The sequence below is a fragment of the Electrona antarctica genome (assembly GCF_951216825.1).
Source record: "Electrona antarctica genome assembly, chromosome: 4".
NCBI classification, from domain to species: Eukaryota; Metazoa; Chordata; class Actinopteri; order Myctophiformes; family Myctophidae; genus Electrona; species Electrona antarctica.
In genome coordinates this window covers 23,871,807-23,894,158 of record NC_136809.1, presented here as the reverse complement: position 1 = coordinate 23,894,158, position 22,352 = coordinate 23,871,807, and the positions used below count along the sequence as shown (strand labels likewise).

At 41.3% G+C, this 22,352-nt stretch overlaps 3 protein-coding genes across 3 annotated transcripts in view; 1 reads left to right on the top strand and 2 right to left on the bottom strand.

Annotated features, from left to right (window-relative positions):
* Positions 1–7,654, bottom strand: part of LOC306922477 (von Willebrand factor A domain-containing protein 7-like) — a 45,896-nt gene extending 38,242 nt beyond the window's left edge. Inside the window, exon 1 of the mRNA XM_079500118.1 lies at positions 7,451–7,654. Within this exon, the coding sequence (XP_079356244.1) occupies positions 7,451–7,520 (70 nt within the window). The 5' untranslated portion in view covers positions 7,521–7,654. The remainder of the gene's footprint in view (positions 1–7,450) is intronic.
* Positions 7,402–12,325, top strand: LOC306922481 (neuropeptide Y receptor type 2-like). Its single transcript, XM_079500123.1, has 2 exons — positions 7,402–7,660; positions 8,584–12,325. The coding sequence occupies exon 2, from the start codon at positions 8,652–8,654 to the stop codon at positions 9,717–9,719; it is 1,068 nt and encodes a 355-aa protein (XP_079356249.1). The 5' UTR covers positions 7,402–7,660; positions 8,584–8,651; the 3' UTR covers positions 9,720–12,325.
* Positions 12,326–12,400: 75 nt separating this feature from the next.
* Positions 12,401–22,352, bottom strand: part of LOC306922482 (PDZ and LIM domain protein 3-like) — an 18,152-nt gene continuing 8,200 nt past the window's right edge. Inside the window, exons 2-7 of the mRNA XM_079500124.1 lie at positions 20,271–20,422; positions 19,306–19,390; positions 18,637–18,824; positions 16,024–16,154; positions 15,202–15,313; positions 12,401–15,001 (exon numbers count right to left, since the gene is read on the bottom strand). Of these exons, the coding sequence (XP_079356250.1) occupies positions 14,812–15,001; positions 15,202–15,313; positions 16,024–16,154; positions 18,637–18,824; positions 19,306–19,390; positions 20,271–20,422 (858 nt within the window). The 3' untranslated portion in view covers positions 12,401–14,811. The remainder of the gene's footprint in view (positions 15,002–15,201; positions 15,314–16,023; positions 16,155–18,636; positions 18,825–19,305; positions 19,391–20,270; positions 20,423–22,352) is intronic.

Here is a 22,352-nt window from a genome sequence, read left to right as displayed (position 1 = left end):
GTTGCTAAAATAATTCATCTTTTTAAATCTGGGGACCCTGGCTATTTTACAAACTATCGCCAAATATCAATGTTGCCCTGTTTTAAAAGGTCTTGAGAAAGCTATATTTCTTCACATCTAGAAAATCAGAAAATCCTTTATGAACACCAGTACGGTTTCAGAAAGAAACATCTCTCTTACATGGCTTTACTGCAACTTGTTGATCATATTTATAAAGCCAGAGATAAGAATGAGTTTGCCTCGGGTATATTTCTGCATGGACTTATCAAAGTCCTTCGATACAGTCAATTATGATATACTTCTAAAGAAACCTACTATGGGTTTCAAGGACACATTTTTAAATGGCTTCAGAGGTATGTATTTGATCACAAACAATATGTTTCAGTAAATGGTATAGTATCAGGCAGGGCAACTTTATTGTCTGGAGTCCCTCAGGGGTCAATTTTGGGTCCTTTGTTATTTCTTATCTATATTAAAGTAGCTATAACATGCATTTTAAAACTGTTTTTAATATTTAATATCATATTGTTCTGGACATATAGTCATGTGTTTAAGCCGGATCTGTCCGATATTTCATATTCCATCCTAATTGGCTAACATTGGCTTTCAAAGTTTGCAGGATTGGCCCGTTTTGAACAAAAACCCTCAAATCATGAATGCAGCGGGCACATTACATTAAATCTTTCACAGACTTTCCTACTAGGCTGAGGAATATATCCCACCCTTTTCACATTGGTTATAGCGCCACCAACAGGTGGATTTTTGAAAAACACAACTCCTGTCAAGATGTTACCGTCGAACAGTGTTAAGTAACTAAAGTATAGTAATATGACCTTTTCCAGTAACTAGTAATCTAAATTACTTTCACATTTTGAGCAATAATATTACTAATGTGTTACTATTTTCCAAAATGAACTCATTATTATCTTCACAAGCCTTGGTGGCACTGTGGGCTTGAGTGTTTATTTATAATGGTACATGATAGAGTCTGGGTTGGGATCGAGTTCCTTTGCAGGCTGCTAATCCGGTCTAGATCTAGACTCTAGTGCGGATACAGAAACGATGTGCACACGATGTGCACTGTCTGTACATATGAATTATCAAACTGGGTAGTGTGAGACCTTTGGGGACAAAATATGCAATTACTGGGGACGAGAAAGAAAAAGTAAAGTAGGCTTAAAGTAATAAGTAAATAGTTACTTTTGGCAAGGAGTAATAAATGATGTAAAGTAATAGTTACTTTTTTAAAGTAACTAGTAATCGTTTTTGAGAAACTTTTCCAACACTGCCATCAGATACTGTATGGTGACCATGCGTAGGACACAGTCACAGTTTTCACAAGCTTCTTTGGTGCCCCATATTGCCTGAGTACAGGTATGTACAGTATGTCTAGCATCCTTCCAATCCCATGTGGATGGAGTCAAACGCTTTGTATAACTTTATAAAAGGGAGTCCACATATGAGTACAAGTTCAAACATATATGCAGTATTTATTTAAAACTAGAGCGGTGTCACTTTTATGCCCAAAGTTATTTGTCAGGCATGCCCAAATATGGGGTATATGCAGATGTCAGAACACCATTGTGATGTCAGAACAGGCCAGCTCCATATATGGAGATGTCCAGAGCGTGGGCGGGGGCCCTGTCCAAGTGTCCAGAGCCCGGGCAGAGGCTTTTGTGCTGTTTCTGGACAAGCGGTGATCCGACGTTCTTGACACCGGGCACTGCACCCCCTGTGGTGGTGTGGAACGCGTGTTTCAAATTTGAAGGCGGTGGGGCGAACGGTTCTCGAGTTACTGTATGTGGATTACAGACGTACGTACACACAGAGATGCGGTGCATTTATATTAGGGTAAGGCACTAACTAAAAAAAATAACTAATGAAATGAATAAATCAGTGTGAGTTGTGGGATTGTTCTTGTTGCCTTGTTAAGACCGGAAATGCTACACTGAAAATGCATAAACTCATGCTCTCACTAACATGCACTCCCAACACACATACAGTAGACTGAGATAGAAACTCTAGGAAAAATAAATTCCTATACTTTCCGATTTTAAATTATTTTGGATAATATATGGTAGGATCATCATCAAGCATGAAAAGTTGACAACAGAGGCATAAGCGATGAAGTGTACTTGCAATAACCGATGATCAGCACCATGGAGAGCACCAAGGAGTCAAAAACACACCATCCATGTGAATAAAAAGCAATAGATCACTTTACATATCAATATGATCAGAAAAGGCAGTTCATGATCCAGAAGTACAGTACAATCTGCTCACTCATGTCAAAGAAAATGGCTTATCCATGATGACTACTGTAAATACTCCACCAGCTAATTAAATCAATCAATCAACACAACACATACAATTGAATTCCTGTATTTGTTTTCCTATATTCCAGTTGTAGGATTCATAGGGCGCCTGGTCTGATTCACAATAAATCATAAAAAGTGGGGCAAACAGGAGTTGGAGGTGGAGACCCCCTTCTGGCTGAAGGCCCATTGGCACATATCTATGCAGCCCTGATGCTGATCTGTGGTGTGCATGGCTTCAGCAAGGAACTTAATTGTGTTAAAAGTGCTAACAAAGACAAATGTAAAGTTAAGATGAAAAAGGAAGAATTATTACTATTGTTACTTCTAATTGGTCTGAGCAGTATTACTGTGTGATTCAGGTCTCATCACAGCATCCTCAACATTGCTCACAATTACCTGGCCTTATACAGTGTTCCTATTTTTTTACTGTTATACTTATATTTACTTTATTTACTAAAATCTTACTCCTTACTCCTTACTTCCTTACTGCAGCTTCAAGGAAGTCATGCTGATATCATGATTTCTCCTACAGAGCCATAATTAGCTGTCGGAAACGGTTCCAGGATGGCGATCAAAACTCTGTGAAAAACCAATAAAGGATAATAAAGGACCACTGCTGTTCTGTCACAATCAAGGAGCTATTCCTGGAGAGAGGCATGGTGTATGGATTGAAGAAAGACTTGGGCTCAACACAGATATCAGAGCTCAGACGTGCAAGTAAAAGCAAGTAAAACATTAGTACATTCTTCTTCAGTTTAGTAACAATAAACGCACTACTATACTACTACTGTACTATACACACTGTACCATACACATCCAGTAAAAAGGCCACTCATCAACTCTAACCAACAATGTAAGAAAGGGTTGCCCTCTTGTGGCATTCCAGTAAAGTGCTGAGGTAAGCCTCACTGGTGGCAATACATGGTTATCCTGAAATGTTCAGCATTGGTGAATGTCATATATATAGTTAAATCACAGAGAAATGATGTAATGGTAAAAGTTGTTTTACCATTACAATGCGTAATATGCAATAATATATTTTAATTGAATATTGTCATCATAATTGTTCGACCAGCGGTCGAGATCGTGGATTTTACAATAACACGCCAGACTTCCCGGTCCTTCATTGCCATCCCCAGTTCCTGCTTACTGATGCCTGTGTCCCTAGCGATGACATCAGGGAACGACAGTTTTCTACCTCTGGTCTGCTTTGAGGCAGGACTCCAGAGAAGAAGGGAAGATATAACCTCATTGTCAGCTCTGTAGCAGTGGCCGGCAAACTGTGTTCTTCTGGATCGGACTAGTGAAGAAACACGGGGAAGGTTGCCGTATATTAGATTAGTCGATGGGTGGCTCTTCCAAGACAGATTTTCCGCTCTCATTAGAAGGCGGGTGTAAGTGCCATCCAACCGTTTCGCACGTGCGTGCGTGCGTGCGTGCGTGCGTGCATGGGTGCGTGCATGGGTGCGTGCATGTAAATTCTAAATGAATAGATTCATTAAATAATTGATCACAGCTTTCGAGTGTGAAATTAAATTTGTGTTATTAACACTGGGGACTTCACTGTGAGGGTGTATAATTGTATATCAAAGTAACACGCCTAACAAAGGTGGCACCTTAACCTTTTTCCACAAAGTACAATGACTACATCTTCTAACTAGCACAACTGTTAACAATGAATCTATGTGAACACTTACAATTATACCACCTGAGGCGTGATGGTGTCTGCTAACTCCCTGGCAAGTTTAGAATAGACAAACTGCATCTGTGGGCTGCACTCTATTCAAAGTGAAAGGTAAATATGACATAGCAGCGACGCCATTGTGATGAATTGAGAGGCAGAGAAACCAGGCAGCTCAGACCATTAGCATTGGCATTGAGCAAGCGCATGCATTAGGTAATACTAAGCTAAATGGATTCTACTGAAGTGCTGAAACTGTTTGAACGCAAATTTCCAATTGATTACTCCCAGGTGAAGTTATACAGATTGTGATGATCTGTTTAGATTCACAAGACCCCTGGGTCACTAAGACTGAAGAAAACAGGCCTGACAGCACACATCCTTTAAATGCCATAGGTTTCAATTGAGTTTGAAGGAATGGTTCCAAATAAATATGTCCCATGTAGGCCTCAGGCTGCTGCACCATTCAAAGACTTCACTAGCCGAATGCAAAGGTAAATAAAAGCCTGGGTACCGAGGCTAAGACTTCACAGACATGGCAGGATCAAAACACAGGGCAAAAGCCTACCTTGTATATTTAGTTTACATTATCCTGATGCAGTTTCAGAAATATACTGTAACAGAAGGGATATAAGAGATATTAGAGCAAGGAATGTGAATGAGCAATCCTCTCATCTTCCTTCTAGAACCCACTGTCACCTGGTCCCCTGGACCAGGCCCTCCATGTGTCTCTGGACAGCTCATTCCTGCTGCTCACAACCAATTCAAAACACTGGCGGTGACCTAGAAGGTGACCAAGTAAGGGCATGACACCCTCTTACCTTCAGGATATGATCCAGCCCTACACTCCTTCCCACACATTTCCATCAGCTCCCAGACAAAACTGCAAGATGACTCCAGTCCTGACCCTGCTCCCTCCTGGCCCCTTCCCATCTTCTGCCGCTATCTGAAAACTCATCTCTTCAAACTCTACATAACCCTGTACCACCAATTTGTTTGCATCAGTACTTGTTACCGATACTAGTGATGATGTTACTTGACTCACATATACAGTGTATTATATTTACATACTGTAGATATGCTTGTTCACAGAAGATGCTATCATTGTTATTTATTGATTTATTTGGTAGCTCAGTGAGCACGAATGTTCTTTTTCATCAGCACTGGGAGCTTCCCACTGTCCCAGTACAACCACAGTTTTGGCAAACTGGCAACCCAAGATCTTGAATGATTACAGACAGTGTTGGCAACTGAGATGCTCCAATAACCAACATTATGTTGGTTATTGCCATAAAAGGCTGCACAATTTACATACAGTAGGCAGAGGCTTTAAATCACATAGCACGACAACGGGGTGAGAGACAGAGACACCACCCTGCCACACTGGATAACCCCTTACAGTTATAAGAAGAATTCGCCACTGTATCTGACTTCTTCTTATATATTTATACACACACAATAGAATACAAATAAAAACACTTTACAAACTAAGAAACATAAAACCAGTAAGACGCCCTGAGGGAGAGAAGCACTCATGGACCTTTTTTTCTTTCGTTTTAATTGATTTTTTCAGGCTGGATAGGGCGAAAAAGGTGTGCCAATTAGTAAGGCCAGCCCAGTTAGGGCCCAGTTAGGGCCCAGGTAGGGCCAGGCCTTCATTTTCGGGCCTCTTGAGATGGTTGAGAACTCTAGTTTTCGCCGGGTGCGGCTGCGCTAATAACTTTGGGGCAGGCCTAGCCTCGGTACCCAGGCTTTCATTTTCGTCGGAGAGCGGGCCCGTCTAGAGTTTGAATGAACAGGTATCAGTGAAAAGGGAGACATTGAAGAGGAAGGACGGGTATGGAAGGATCAACATCTGGAATGTCAGAACAGCAAGACTGACGGACTGACTGGTTTTGCAGGTTTTCATAGTAATCTGCGACCTATGCTACGGTCGCAACAACCAAAGTATAATACAATATACTGTATGGAGAAATCCCTGGTGTCCCTGCAGGTCCAAAAACTATGACCTCTGTTTTACTCTCATTAAACATTTAAAGCCATCTGAGCCGTAATGTCATTTACAGCTAAATTGTGTTTATTAGACGTGTTTCCTGCTCTCTGTAATATACAACTGTAATATACAATCTTTGGCATTTATACCAGAGATGAAGTGGGGCGTTTACCAGTGGGGCTGGGTGCCTGATGGATTAACTCAATTTCCAAGGGCCACGTGCTGGATATCAAATTAGCCCAATTAGCAGCCATATGCTTAACAGGTTGATATGAATCAGCAACATGTTCCCTGTTAGATATAGGCTCCTATGTGGTCGCAATTATCCTCTCAGTCAGTATTGTTAATGTCGCTTTGTATTTAGCTTACCTATAGAGCGTCGCAGTCCCGCCTCCTACCCTGGACCAGGAAATAAAACCCAATGCATTATTCTCATAGACATTTCTTAAAGTATTTATTTAAAGACGGTTACGCCGCGGACAAAGCCAACTCGAGTCGTGACAACGCATGACAACACAAACAATATTTTGGACCAAACAAATAATTAGAAAGAAGAAAAAAACGGCAGGTTACAACACTTTTTTTTTTGTTTTTCTTCTTTGTAATTATTTGTTTGGTCCAAAATATTGTTTGTGTTGTCATGAGTTGTCACGACTCGAGTTGGCTTTGTCCGCGGCGTAACCGTCTTTAAATAAATACTTTAAGAAATGTCTATGAGAATAATGCATTGGGTTTTATTTCCTGGTCCAGGGTAGGAGGCGGGACTGCGACGCTCTATAGTGGCCTAGACTAGATAGGAACATCAGAGGGAAATCAATTTAATTCAATGAAATTCAAAAAGGAGCTTTATTGAGAAAACATTTACATTGCCAAAGCAAGTGTCAAAATATAATACAAATGGGCAGTAGGCCTATGTACAGTTGGAGACTGTAGGCCTGCAGCATTGTGTAAATAGAGCTAATAATAATAATGAATTGCATTTTTATGGCGCTTTTCTATGCACTACGTGCCTACTCAAAGCGCTTACAATGGTTCATTCATTCATATATTGGGAGCTATATGTCACATTGCATCTAGATAGGCCTAAAGCTTTTTGAAACAAATAGCAATAAATCTTAGGTCATATGACCTGATAGCTAGCCTACTGTAGAGCTATTTTGCTATTAAAAGAAAGAAAGAAAGAAAGAAACAAACAAACAAACAAACAAACAAACAAACAAACAAACATTGGAAAATAATCTTTAAACAACTATCATCAAGACTATCATATGTATTTTATCGGGTCTGACTTGTTTACGAAAGTAAAAGTCAGACTCGATAAAATTCTATGATAGTCTTATGTCTTGAATTCTTGATCTAAGGCTTAGATGTGGGATATTTTGTCCCGGAACGCCCCCTCTCAGCTTCATCTCATCTGTCTCACGCTGGTCAGGTCAACACATGCAGCCTGGAGCCTACCTTTCCAAGTTTCCAAACTCGGCAGGCTGCACTGCGCACAAGTCCAGACTCCGTCGATGCCATCGATCATTCATTACCCGGGGACTTGTTTAATTTGGTCGGGTTATTGCCTGAAAATCACGGACGTACGAGGAACCGCACTAAAATAAATCAAGAACGCAAAGCGACCGCGGGACTCTCTCTCTCTCTGTGGCAGCTGGGAATGATGAGGTAAGTGCATTATTAGTCTGGCCAATAGAAGCATGTTTTTAGATGCTTAATTCAAATATCTTATTTAAAAGCATATAAACTAACCCTAATTGCGTTAAAAAATTTAGACCTATATAGGTAATAATAATAAATAATAATAATAATAATAATAATAATAATAATAATAATAATAATAATAATAATAATACATTGTATTTATAAGGCGCCTTTCAGGGCACTCAACTCATTTTCTGAAGTTTCTTGACAAATCTAGCTACTTAACTATAATAAAATAGCCATACCATAATAGGACTTTGATTGCTGAATATGAGTTTGTCAACAACAGGTGAAAAGTAGGCCTGTGAATTAACCAAAATAATATAGTTACATGAATCCATTAATATGATACAGTCGGGGGAGTATAGGGAGTAGCCTATCTTTGATGTTGCTGTCCATATTACAGATGGCTGTTTTTATACATTTATGAATAATATTTAAAATTACAGCCTCATGTTATTACAAAGAAGTCACTGCTGGAGTCATTGGAGGGAACCATGCATTTATCAACTGCTGCTACTGGGAGAAATCCATGCATGGTTCTCTTCAATGTCAATTTGATACCTTTTTCTGAAGTAGCTCTCGATATTTATGCAATTATTTTCTTTATCTCATGTATTTGTTTTTTTCCCCCATTGGGAAAACATTTAGATCAAATCACTGTGGAAAATATAATAGCCTATGAGATTTTTGTTATGAAAGAAATGTGTCCCCATGGGCAGTGTTAAGCCGATATTTCAGCTTCATATTATAGTTTTTATGTTCAATACTTGTCATACTCTGTACTCACATTTTCCTCTATGATTTAAATGTCGTATACAGTATGATTCATTGATTTGACCAAGTAGAAACAAGGGGATATGCCTTCTGTGTTCATATATCCATAGGTCTAGATTGTGCAACGTATGGAACCTGTCACCGATGGATACTGCATGTCAACTGAACCTGGACTGAAATGGAGGACTCTATACTTGTGGCCAATTCCTCCAACTGCTCAGTCCTAATCCCATTTTGTGGCGAAGGCTATTTAGAACTAGAGGACAGCACACAACTGGTTGGTGTTCAAGTCGTCCTCATTCTTGCATACAGCTCAATCATATTATTTGGAGTCATGGGAAACTCCCTGGTGATGTATGTCGTCTACAAGTTTAAAACATTAAGGACTGTCACCAACTATTTCATTGTGAACCTGGCCGTAGCCGACTTGCTGGTGAACACTCTGGGTTTGCCGTTCACACTGGTCTACACTCTGTACGGGGAGTGGAAGTTTGGCCGGGTGCTGTGCTTCCTGCTGCCCTGTGCCCAAGGCATGGCTGTGCATGTGTCCACCATCACGCTGAATGTTATCGCCCTGGATCGTCACAGATGTATCGTCTACCACCTCGAGACCAAGATGTCCAAAAACGTATGTGTCGTGGTCATCGTCCTCACATGGGCCGCCAGTGCCCTTCTGGCCAGTCCGCTAGCCATCTTCAGGGAATACGGGACCTTTGAGCTGTCACCGGGGCAGTCTATCCAGGTGTGTACTGAGAAGTGGCCAGGAAGTGACAGGGAAGACGGGACCATCTACAGCATCACCATGCTCCTGCTTCAGTACTGCCTGCCTCTGGCCATCAACTCCTTCGCCTACATCCGCATCTGGAATAAGTTGAGGAACCACGTGAGCCCCGTTGGGCGGAACGACCGTCACCGGCGCAAGAAAAAGACCACCAAGATGCTGGTGACGGTGGTGGCGGTGTTCGCCATAAGCTGGTTGCCACTGCACGCCTTTCAGCTCGTCATCGACATCGACAGAAACGTCCTCGACATGAAATACTTCAAGTTGCTTTTCACTGCATTCCACATCATGGCCATGTGTTCAACATGTGTAAACCCGATCCTGTATGGATGGATGAACAGCAGCTACAGAAAGGCCTTTCTGTCTGTGTGCAAGTGCGAGCAACCCAGCTGGAGGCCAAGCAGCATCTCGAGCCGACAGGCGCAAGATGACAAAAACACAGATTTCACAGCCACTAAAGTCTAAAAACCGATGTCAGAAAATGTTAATACTAGTAAGGATAATTTGTGACAAATTTAGTATGTTTAGTATGTTTGGGACACTGGGACATTTGAACATGAAAAGAAAGCGGGTAATTTCTTTGTCAGGGTGCAAGGAATAATCTGTACACATTCAGATTAAGTGTACGTTACAGCAGTATTGTCAAATAATGTATACATTTTGGTAAAGTGCTATGTTGCAGTACTGTATGGAACCTCGCACATCAGTATTTCTATAGTATAATCAAGTGGGACACTTTCACTTTGAACCTGTTTAACAACACGCATGCAGGCACAGCACACAAGTTCTTTAAAAGTTCTATACCTTGAATGAGTCAAAATCAATGTGGAAGGAGGTATTAAAGTTAAAGGTGGCGAACTTTAAAGAGGGTCCAAGGCAGCTCTGTGCAGTTGAAGTAGAAAAATCCTTTATTTCATGAAGATTAAAAACAAGGGTTAAAACAAGGGTTAAAAAATGATCAACGTGTTTCGGCCTGCATGGGCCTTCATCAGGATCAACGCATGCAGGCACGTTATGTTTACATTTTAGGATATGAGCACACAGATCAAAGTTTTGTCGGCTCTAAAACATCCCTTTGGAGTCCGTGACACGGCACATCTTTGTTTCTTAGCGAGAAAAAGTGTGAGGGCAGCCGCCGCTCCCACCCCCTCAGTCAGGCGCCTGTGGCAATACCGATCTATACCTACCTACCTACCTACCTACCTACCTACCTACACGCCCACCGACCTATCTATTTGTTGATGGATGCTAAATTGTGATTTATCAAGAACCAAAATGTTCAATTCGTATGTGATGCAAATGTTGCTATAAATCTGAACATTTAACATTAAACATTAATGTTTGCTTCTGCACAGTGGGACAATTGAGCGCTATGAGTCATGGTGGGAGCTGTCTGCTGTCTGGTCTAATAGTGATTTATACAGGACCCAAAATAGGCTGCCTTGTTAGACAGACGAGAGGAGTCCCTGACCGCCACCCTCACTTGTCATCGTTTACAGCCAGCCTTCTAATCACCATTTCTCTCCTGTGTTCAGTCGACTGACTGAACAGTCGATAGTCCTACCTGTTGCTTGTCGTCGTCCCCCCCCCCCCCCCCCCACACACACACACACATACACACATATAAGTGAGAACACCAACTGCAGAATGCATTCAGAATGCATCATATGGTGATTTTGAGTTGTTTTAAGTGGGGGTTTTTTTACATGCAGATTTAGGACTAAAGCAAAGAATAGGTGCATTATACCTGATTGTGTGGTTTAAAAACCATGGGAATGTGTATGTTGTGGCCTCGACTTAATGAAGGTCAACACACAAGATCCATAGTTTCCAAGATTCAAACTTATGACCTGACAAGACTAACCTGAGAGGACTGATGGAAAAAGAGTACTGATGCTCTAGCTCCCCCTGCTGACAGAGTCCTGTCAATGCAACAGGAATTACTTTTTCTCAGTTTAAAGGGATAGTTCAGAATTTGCCATTAATATAGTGATTGCAACTGTATTAATTGATTGCCCGAGTCCCATGGTGGGTGTTCTGCTCTGGGTTTGGTGAATATTAAGTAGTTCCGGTCATTTTGTGGGGGGCACTGAATTAAAAGTAAATTAATCCACAAAAAGTAAATGAATCCACAAAACATTTATATTGTTGACCTATTTCTAAAATATTAGCGCAACTTTCGTTCAACTTTGACCCCTCTATCACATGGAACAATTTTTTGGGCGTAGTGATATGGACACAAAAAACATAGTTCCGTGTGATGTGTAAAAATACCTATTTCTAAAATAATATTTTAGAAATAGGTCAACAATACAAACTAGAAAAAGTGCCCTTCTGGGCACAGGTCTCCACCAGGAGGATAGGAGTGTGTGTGTGATGTTTGGCAAAATGTTTAGGAGCAATATAAACGTGTGTGTGTGTGTGTGTGTGTGTGTGTGTGTGTGTGTGTGTGTGTGTGTGTGTGTGTGTGTGTGTGTGTGTGTGTGTGTGTGTGTGTGTGTGTGTGTGTGTGTGTGTGTGTGTGTGTGTGACGTGGCTTGGCCTGTTGTAGCGCCACCATGAGGCTGATTTGAAAACTGTCAAGTGGCATTTCTTCCAAAGCCTAGTGGAAATATGCATGCACAGTTTCACCACAATCGGACGCTAGTTGTGGCGATTTGTACAAAACAGGTACAAAGCGGGCTACTCCTGAAAAGTTTAGAAGCCAATCGTAGCCAATGAGGGTGGATTATGAGAAACAAACCCGTCTTGATCACATGACTATGAAGAGCATGTGTACCGATTTGCGTGACATTTGGATAAAATCTGAAGGAGTAATATTAGAAAATGTGTTTTACATATGTCGGCCTCCTGGTGGCGCTATAAAGAGCAGATGTGAAAAATTCCAGGAAAAAGGTTTTCCCTTGGCCTCTAGGGAGTTGGCATACAAAGTTATCCACAGATCCATGCAGTTAGAGGTAAAATCACTTTTCGGCCAGTTATAGTGCCACCATGAGGCTGAGTTGAAAATGTTCATTTGGCATTTCTTCCTCTGCCTAGTGGGAATGTGCGTGCACAATTTCACGGAAATCACACGATGTGTTCATGATTTGCAGCATTTTGTTTGAAACTGAGCACTCCTGCGAACTTTGGAAGCCAATCTTAGCCAATCAGGATGGAGTCTGAGAAATCTGAAAGACCCGTTTTGTTGAATGGCTCTAGAGAGACTGTGTACCAATTTGCGTGATGTTTGGACAAAATCTGTAGGTGTACTGTCCAAAAACTTGTTTTGCACAAAGCGGCCTCCTGCTGGCGCTATAACAGGCCGTTCTGGAAATTTTGGGGCAGAGGTTCATCGTTGGCATCCAGGGAGTGTGAGTGCAACATTTGGCATCGACCGGGTTAACGGTGCCGGAGATTAGCTGTTCACAGACGGAAGGACGGACGGACACACACACACACACACACACACGGACGGACGGACGGACGGACGGACGGACGGACGGACGGAGTGCAAAACATACTCTCTCGCCATGCCTTCGGCCTGGTGGAGACAATGACGCTAGTTTTGTGAATTAATTTACTTTTAATGTGTGACTCCAGTGCCACCCACAAAATGACCGGATCTACTTAATATTTCACCAAAACCAGAGTAGAACTCCCACCACGGGACTCGGGCAATCAATTAATTCAGTTGCAACCACTATGGCAAGTATTTCATACAGCTTACATTAAAAATTCTGAACTATCCCTTTAATGGTCATTAAGTTCAATGCAATTATATCTACATAATCCTAATAAAATATGCAAGAATAGCCATAATTTGGAAGAGTGAGCAAGGGAGGGTGGGTTCATCACAGACAGGCAAAGTTGCACCTTATGATGAGAATTCACCTACTTTTGCTTTTAATATGAGAAAATTAGATATGAGATCACAAGATTATCGTTAGAAAGCAAAGCTTGTTAAAACAAAAATGATCATCACAAAGAATCCTGATAATGAATTACACAGCCTTTCATATTTGTGTTTGCAATGCTATGGTTAATATAATTAATACATAATGGAGGTGCTGAATTGTACTGTATTGTGGGTCACAACCATTATGTTATACAGATTGATCTATACCAGAATATAAAGACATACTGTTTCTATTTCAATTTCTAATGTATTATCATCTCTGGAAGCTAGTGTGTCATTAAATGATACAGTAGCGCCTTAACCTAATAAATACACACTTCACAATACATGTGGATTTCATTTATTTATTTGTCAGAGGCTACAATATATCCCAATAGGTCATCAGTGTAAGGTTTCCTCTCGACCCTTTTCAAACAGTCTCCTCTCTTTTCACTCTATTGCTACCAACATTCACCACTACACATTACAAACTGGGTGTGAGATATTTAAATTGATCTAGAAATTAGTAAAGAGGACAATAAATATAAGAACTATGGAGGCGACAGTACACTGGTATTCTTAATGATGTCTGGATCATATCGCTGGGTTCCTGTCAAATACAAGCAAACATAGTTCGAAACAGAAATGTCAGCTGGTTTGGATCAAAATAATGTTGCTCCGCTGATGTCTTGCACTGGAGACAAGAGGCTCTCCTCTTTCTTCTCTGTGACCGATAGGACTTGAATGGCAAACAAAACAAAAAAAATAAAATAAAAAGACTGGAGTAATTTTGTAAGGTTGGCTTACGGGTCAAAACATCACATCTTTATAAGATATGAAAGCTAGCTAAGTGTCGTTGACTCGTTATCCTCCAAAACCACTCCAAGCTTACATGTGCAAAACACAGCATACAGATCAATAGTGTAAATAGAAGAACACATGTACATCACCAAAAATTGTGTGTGTGTGTGTGTGTGTGTGTGTGTGTGTGTGTGTGTGTGTGTGTGTGTGTGTGTGTGTGTGTGTGTGTGTGTGTGTGTGTGTGTGTGTGTGTGTGTGTGTGTGTGTGTGTGTGTGTGTGTGTGTGCATGCACACGTGTGTGCGTGTACAACATCAGAGAAGTACAGGAAAGGACAACAAAAATGTATAACCACAGTACTGTAAAACTGGACTGTTTTGATCATGGTGCACATGTCAAAACATTGAAGGATATCTCAAATACTTGTGTTCATTAAGTAATTTATAGGGAAGGAAAAAAAACGTGTTATGTTAGTTATGTACTAAGGGGAATTGCTAAAGATAATTGGCTAAATATTGTTTTTTATCTCAGCTTATTATAGGCAGTTTTTCTTTCTGGAGAAGATGATGTTTCATATTATGGAGAATTAAGAACATTCTCATGTTATTTTCTTTATATCTAATTTAAGCTATAATTGCTTGTATTTTCAATGTACTTCTCTGTGTTAATAAGCTCATGCATGATCCTGTTTCATCATTCATGTTGTGTGTGTGTGTGTGTGTGTGTGTGTGTGTGTGTGTGTGTGTGTGTGTGTGTGTGTGTGTGTGTGTGTGTGTGTGTGTGTGTGTGGGTGTGTGGGTGCATGTTTGTGTGGATTTGTGGCTATGTGCTTCAAGTCCTGTGTATATGATTGTTTTGTTGTTATGTTCAGAGGGGGCTTTTATGCAGAAGTGTAGGTGGTGATGAGATCGTGTCCTTCGGGCGGCCTCGTCCTGGCTCGGGCATGAGCCTCGCAGTACAGCTGACCCTCCACAAAGAAATAGCCTTGCTGTTTCAGGTTGACGTCGCAGTCGGAACACACAAAGCACCCTGGGTGGCGATATTTATCCCTCGCTTTCACAACCGTCCCCCTTTTAGCACAAAGAGATGGAGAAACAGATTCTATTATTTTCCAAATAACGGCAAATGTGTACATGTTTCGTGCAAACATTAAGTAAGTTACAGCCTCAATGAGTATTAAATGTAGATAATGGGAGTCAGAGGAGATACTGTAACATTACATGCCGTAACGTAACACTCATATGCTACAGCATTGTGTAGGCCTACTTACACAATGCCATTGCCACATTTGTCACAGAGTGGCAGCTTCTGTAGGTTGCCTGTGGGAGCAGTAGGCTTGGTTGTTGGGGCCCTCACTGCCTTTGTCACCATTGGCCGAGTACCTGCAGGAACAACTGCTGAGCTTTAGTTATTAAATGCAACAACACAAGCAAACGATAAGGCTCAGAATTATAAATAATAGAGATTAATAGGCCTGCTAGTGGTTACCTAAGAGAGAAATAAGAAAAAGAGCTAACTGTGCAGGAGCATTATGTGTTTGTTTGTTGTTACATGGTTTGTCAGTAGGCCCATGATTATTATTAAATTCATAGCATACATTTGTTTGCATTTTGTAGCAATACTAATGGAAACACATTGAGTAGGTGCTAGCCCCTTCATAGCACTGCTACAAAATGCTACAGTAAAATGATTTAGGTGGACATTCCTCCAGTGGCCAGTAATAACTTCAAAGCGGTTTTGAACGATTTTATAAGAACCAGGTTGTACAAAAAGCAGTTTGGAGATGCTAACTAGAAATTAAATAATGTGTCAGATCTGTCTAATCGTAAAACCTTGGCCCTTGCGTCTTGGCTTAACGTCTTGGCGTAAATTGTGTTTTATTTTATTTATTTTATTTTATTTATTCTTTTTGTCATCTTCGTTGTTAAATTGTGTTATTTGTTTTTCTTTCCCGCAATCCATCTTAGAGCCTACTGTTTTCTGTATGCTTGTATTTTTTAACCTGAACTACAGCTGCACATTGGTTGACCACTGGTCATTGTAAATGTGCTTTATAAATAAAGTTTGAGTTGAGACTGAGAGATGTGCTGACCGTCACTCTCAACAAAGTCCTGCAGAGCTTTAAACGAGCCAGACTGACGAGGCTCCAGGGGGTCCTCCTCTTCATTTTTCTGGAGCATCCGGTACACATCAGAGTCCTCAATGGAGGTCAAGGTCCTGGGACTGAAGGACATGGGACACATATACACACAATAAATTAAGGAATGTAGCGCAGGCACATCTATACTCGGGTGAACAGGTGCAGGACGAACAGAAGATCAGCATAAAAACTAAAATAGCGTCCGCAGACTCCACACACTGCTGTTAGCTCACGCGGTTTATTGCAGATTAACACTTCAATCCCTAAGGGGTCTTCATCGGGATCATCAGGTACTCGATGAAGAACCTTTAGGGATTGAAATGTTGATCTGTCATCTTCAATAGACAGTGGGAGGCTGGGAGCTAACATGTGCAAATTATAGTATTTTCTTTTTCTTTTTTTTATTCAGCACAGTATAAAAACAATACAGTGAACATACAAATAATAAGAAGGGAAGAGTGATAGGCTGAGGCAAAAAGCCCAAGGGGCTTATACGAGGCCTCTACCTATGTAAAACACAATGAAACATTGTACAAGAAATATAGAATATCGAGAATACATGATTACAGTATATAAAACAAGAACAAAACAACAAAACAAAAAACAACATGATTAGGATTAGAATACTTGGTTATCTACATGATTAGAGAAAAGAAGAGATGATACAAAGAAATATAATTAAGTGATCTGGTCAATTAAGTAGGTCCTAAACTTATGTTTGAAATTATTTAATGAAGTAGAATTAGATGAGATTGCTGTATAGGTGTTCCATAGCTGGGCCCCCCTGTATCTGATGGAGAACTGACACAGACCAGTACGGAACAATGGAAGATGTAAATGATTTGCTCGTATTGAAGTGGTGCACATCTGCACACAACTGGAAAAAGTCTTTACATGGCAAAGGAGATGAAACTGGCTGGAACAATACTTAGAGTACCACTGGTGGTACTTGAGCCCCCTCTGGTGGTTTGATTGATTGATTGATTGATTGATTGATTGATTGATTGATTGATTGATTGATTGATTGATTGAAGAATATATTAGAAGTTTTGTTTCATGACGTTTCATGCCTTGGAAAGGTCCATTTTGTTTTATTCCTTCACTTGTTGAACAACGTATTAAAGAGTATAAAGAAAGATCTTGTGTATGTCCTCCTTATTAGGATTATAAAGATTTGTTATGTGACAATGACAAATGCTGACAGAGTGGATTATGAACAAGCCATACTATGTCAAATGACACATATTGCCCAAGACCACCCAAGAAGACATAGGTATTTTGTCCGAATAGTCACGTTCAAGCATCAATGATGCAACAGCTTAATTGTGCAGTCTTTAGTAGTGCACTGTCCGGGGAGTCTGTACGTGGTTATTGTAGGCCCCGATCACGTGGAAGCAGCAGCCTGCTGTGCTAGAGACTAAACAGATGCTAACTGGAGCTCACAGCCTTAAAAGGAAAATAGGGATGATATATGAGCAAGGCAAGTGAAAGAGACACACAGGAGAGTACACACTGAGGAGGAGGAGGAGGAGAAGAGAGGATGTTGATGTTAGCTCTGGCATTCGACATGCAAAGTATAAAACAGTAAAACACATCACGCAAACTACACAGTAAAACCAGTGTTAATTTGAGGATTTTACTGTGTATGGAAGAAATGTGTATTGTAAACACACGTACTGTACAGTACGGACTCACACTGAAACGCTGGTCCTATTTAACTATTGTGACTATTGTGTCTATCAAAACTATGGCTGCTCAGACTTTGGCTGTGTATCATCAGCTAATGATGTGACCCAAGCTCCGGGGACTGTTTAGGCTATGAAAAGACATTCCCCATATTCCATATGCTGTCACGCGCGTGCACACACACACACACACACACACACACACACACACACACACACACACACACACACACACACACACACACACACACACACACACACACACACACACACACACACACACACACACACACACACACACACACACACAAACCTTTAACACAGTGACATCCATATGGCTCTGTGTGTGTAGTGAACAGGTGGAACGAGCAAGTCCTACTGATTCCCAAGGCAGTTGTGCTCAAAACCAGGGCGTGATTGGTGGAGAGACACCCCTTTAAACATTGTGGTGTGCTCTTTTTGGTTGACTCGACATTCTGCTTACAGTATGTGCAATTTTAAAACAGGTCATAACCTATCCACCACAGCTTGGTCTGCTTTATCTATGCAGTTATGCAATGCATAGTGACTTGTTAATCACACTATAATGCATTATAACAGTGATTATAATACATTATAAGATTATTATTATGTATCATATAACTATGATAATTTTAACACAGTATGATCCTTGCAAAAAGTATGTGAGTGTCCAGCAATTAATCATTTTGATATAAGCCATTATATAATGTTTTCACTGTTGTTTATAAGTTCTTATAACTAATATACGGTGCTATAAGCAGATTATTATAATGCACTATATAGTACAGTATGCTTATAATGAATTATAGACATGGGATGAAGAGCAAGTGGTAGTGCTAGTGCACAGTGACACTGTCACCTCGAGGGCTTGTCTTGGACCAGGCCGCGGATCTGTCCGTGCATGGCGTCCTGGATGTTGCCTGAGGAGTAGAGGCCTATGGGGGTGTTGTACGCAGTACTGACGACCTGCCGCTTGTCATCGATGTTCGCTGCTGCAACGAATGGCTGGGCCTTGCGGTTGTGAGCTGTACCAATAGGTCTGCACTCCTGGAAGGATCGAGGCAGGGAGACCGGAGAAGAGTACCAAGTTAGGCAATTAGTGAGGTGACATCTATGTATTAGTATAAGGCCTTACTAGTATAAGGCCTTACTAGTATAAGGCTGTACGATAAATAGGGGATATCCTTGACATTTTCTGACAATATAATGATGACATGCTCAAAATAGTGACATCAGTTTGAAAGTGACTACTTTTTAATTAACCTGTCTATAATCAGTTTGGAAAGGTGTGGCAGTTAGGGAGTAATGACACATACACACACACACGCACGCACATGCAAGTGCATGCACGCACGGCACGGCACGGTCGCACACACGCACGCACGCATGTACATGCACGCACGCACGCACACACACACACACACACGCACGCACGCACGCACGCACGCACGCACGCACGCACGCACGCACGCACACACGCACGCACGCACACACACACACACACACACACACACACACACAGTCCTACCTGCGGCTCTGCTTCCAGGTTGATTTTGAATGGGTGGGCTTTACCCTCTTCTGTGACTTTAGGTGACCACAGTCTGGCTTCATTCCTGGGAACAGATGGTGGTCAGATGGTCTGATGGAATGTGTGTGTGTGTGTGTGTGTGTGTGTGTGTGTGTGTGTGTGTGTGTGTGTGTGTGTGTGTGTGTGTGTGTGTGTGTGTGTGTGTGTGTGTGTGTGTGTGTGTGTGTGTGTGTGTGTGTGTGTGTGTGTGTGTGTGTGTCTGTGAGCCGTTATCTGCTATATTAGTTTCTTTTTTATGACGTATATCTCCCCCTTGGGTGGTTGTGATTGTAGTTATAATAGAAACGTAAACAAAAAACATCACAGGACATCACAGGTTCTGGGTAAGGAATGTTCTGGGTTACCCTTCATAGTCGAAAAGAGACAAAAAGGAAGGAATGCAAACTCTCCTTTTAATGTACAGTAGAACCCTCTTCACCACCTGTAAGGCACAGAGCCAGATTCAAGATATACTCTGACTGGTTGAACCCAGGCACCCAAAATATGTACAGTTGGGTGCCACCGATATTGTCCCTTATCATTTGACCCATTTAGGCCTGACCTCAAAATGTAAAAAAATCCTTCTAAATCCTCCAGTTTTCACGATTTTTCAAAAATAGCAGACCTACAAGCTTGTAGCGCGCTATGAGCTTGTAGATCTGCTATTTTTCAATAGCTAAATTATAACATAATGTTTAAAACACCAAAAGGGGTTAACTGTCCTTTTGCGCAGATCACGCAAACCTCAGCAAAAAGAAAAGGACAATATCGATGGCCTCCAACTGTAGGATTTGATGACACATTCATAACTGCTTTTCAGGTATTGAGCAAAGTTTGTTTACGGACAACAATTTTGATGTATTTAATTATGTCGGCCTGGACATGCATACTACAGTAGCCTATACAACTGTTGTTTGGTGTCTGACCTTTCAACAGTGAGACAAAGTTGGTTTGTGGATTCCTTGATCTTGTTCTGGGCATCACAGTGCATCATGTCTGTGGCTGGCACACCCTCAATGGCCATGATGACATCACCAGGACTCAGGTTGGCCATGGAGGCCTTACTGCCTGGAGTGATCTGAATGAGAGAAATGAGAGAAGAAAGATGAGTTTCATCTGTCCACATGTGGAGAATCACCTTTGGCTGCACAGCGATAAAATAGATCTACGTTGCAATCTAATCATAGCTGTTTAGAATGGCCACAGAAGAGAGTAAAGGTGAGATTGATTGTTTCAGTGATAGAATCAAAACACATTTTGAGATTTAGGTGATAGTGCTGCTTAACGGTTCAGGGTTATTACAAGAGACCTGTTCACAGAAGAGTAAGTGGCATCGAAATAACCCCTCTGCTCTACAACTGTGTCCAGGCCGGAATACTGTAATAGAAGTAGACAATGTTATGATCAGACAGTGGTGGGTGGTATCTGGACACATAAGCACACTCCAGAGTCTATGTTATATATTTGGTCTTTGCTGCTTACCGTAGTGTGAAGTACAATGCATGAAGGGAAACCGGATGTTGTTGTTATATGAACAAGCACGATGAGAATAAAGACAGCCTACTGAATAGCTCTGTGCCCTGAGGTGGTGAGGGTGCTGATATGCAACTTGTTTAATATTTGAGTCATTATAATACTGATGTTAGATAAACCCATTCCATGCCAGCTTGGAAAATCAACAATGGCGGACATTGTAAACAAAGTGCAAATGCAAATTTGGAACTGAAGACTGAAGAGAGGGAGGAATTATACAAAGTAGGGTGACAGTGATGACATCACAAATATGACCAAATCAGTCGAGCTGTTCCTGAGAGCAATTTCCATAAAAGCCCCTATATGATGAGAAATCCTGAAATCCTCAAAATTGCATATTTATGGGGATAGAAAATACACAGGGGAGCTCAAAAAACACATTTTCTTTAAAAAAAGTTATGTTATAGGTCCTTTAAACGTATTTTTGTATGGCTTCCTTACAGACAATGTAGCGGCAGAAAGCATTTAACATTCAAAGCAACAAAAAACACAGCAAGCACAGCAAACAAAGTGCAAGAAAGAGCAATCAAGGAGTAAAAAAATAGCAACATATACATGTTTTTTTTTAGGTTAGGTTACAAAACACCCTAAAGGGCTGGGTGATCCGCCTGGGTGACAGCAGACTGCTGGGCGAGCGCTGGCACTTTCGAATGGGGGGTCAGATCAACATATCTGCCTGAGTGACAGCAAAGTGCGTGCTGGCGCTTTGGCATGGGGGGGTAAGATCTTTATTTTCAGGCCTGTTAAGAACTCTAGTTTTTGCCGGCTGCCAGGCGCGGCTGCACAAATAACTTTGGGGCAGGCCCGTCTAGAGTTTAAATGGACAGGTATCAGTCAAAAGGGAGACATCGAAGAGGAAGGATGGATGGGGAAGGATCAACATATGGAATATCAGAACAGGTCAGCTCCATATATGGATATCTAAGGGTTTGAGGTTTGAGGTCAGATTTAGAGTTGTTGGCCAATAATGGCATCAGGGATCACCATATATGGGTTTAATATTGATGACATCAGGGATCTCCATCCCTGAGGATGTCACGTGATGTCACGTGCTCCATCCCTGATGATGTCACGTGCTCTCTCACCCCGACCAACCAACACACACACTGACGGGAAATGCACGATTCCATAGTTAACTGCGACCTTCGGTTGCAATCAAACCTGTTCTATCAATCCATATTAGATTAGCCTCCTGAGCAATGCTTTTCTAATTATTAATTTTGGTCCGCTCTGTCCACTTTGTCCATATACTGTAATGGAGCCACTATTTCATCAAGAAGGCATGCGGGGAACTACATCCATCTCCCTTCCATGGTTCTCTCTCCGTCTGTGTGTGACCTCTTGTGTTATCGCTCTTATTCTCTCCCTCATTTGTTTCACTCTGTGTCTCTGCCTCCGGCCCTTTTCCCTCCCCATCACTCTATCTATGTAATACCCTGTAGAGGGTACAGTACTATATGAATAGTGTACAGCCT

What these genes read in the sequence shown, in the direction of transcription:
- LOC306922481 (XM_079500123.1), top strand. Translation starts at nt 8,652, where the DNA reads ATGGAGGACTCTATACTTGTGGCCAATTCCTCCAACTGCTCAGTCCTA.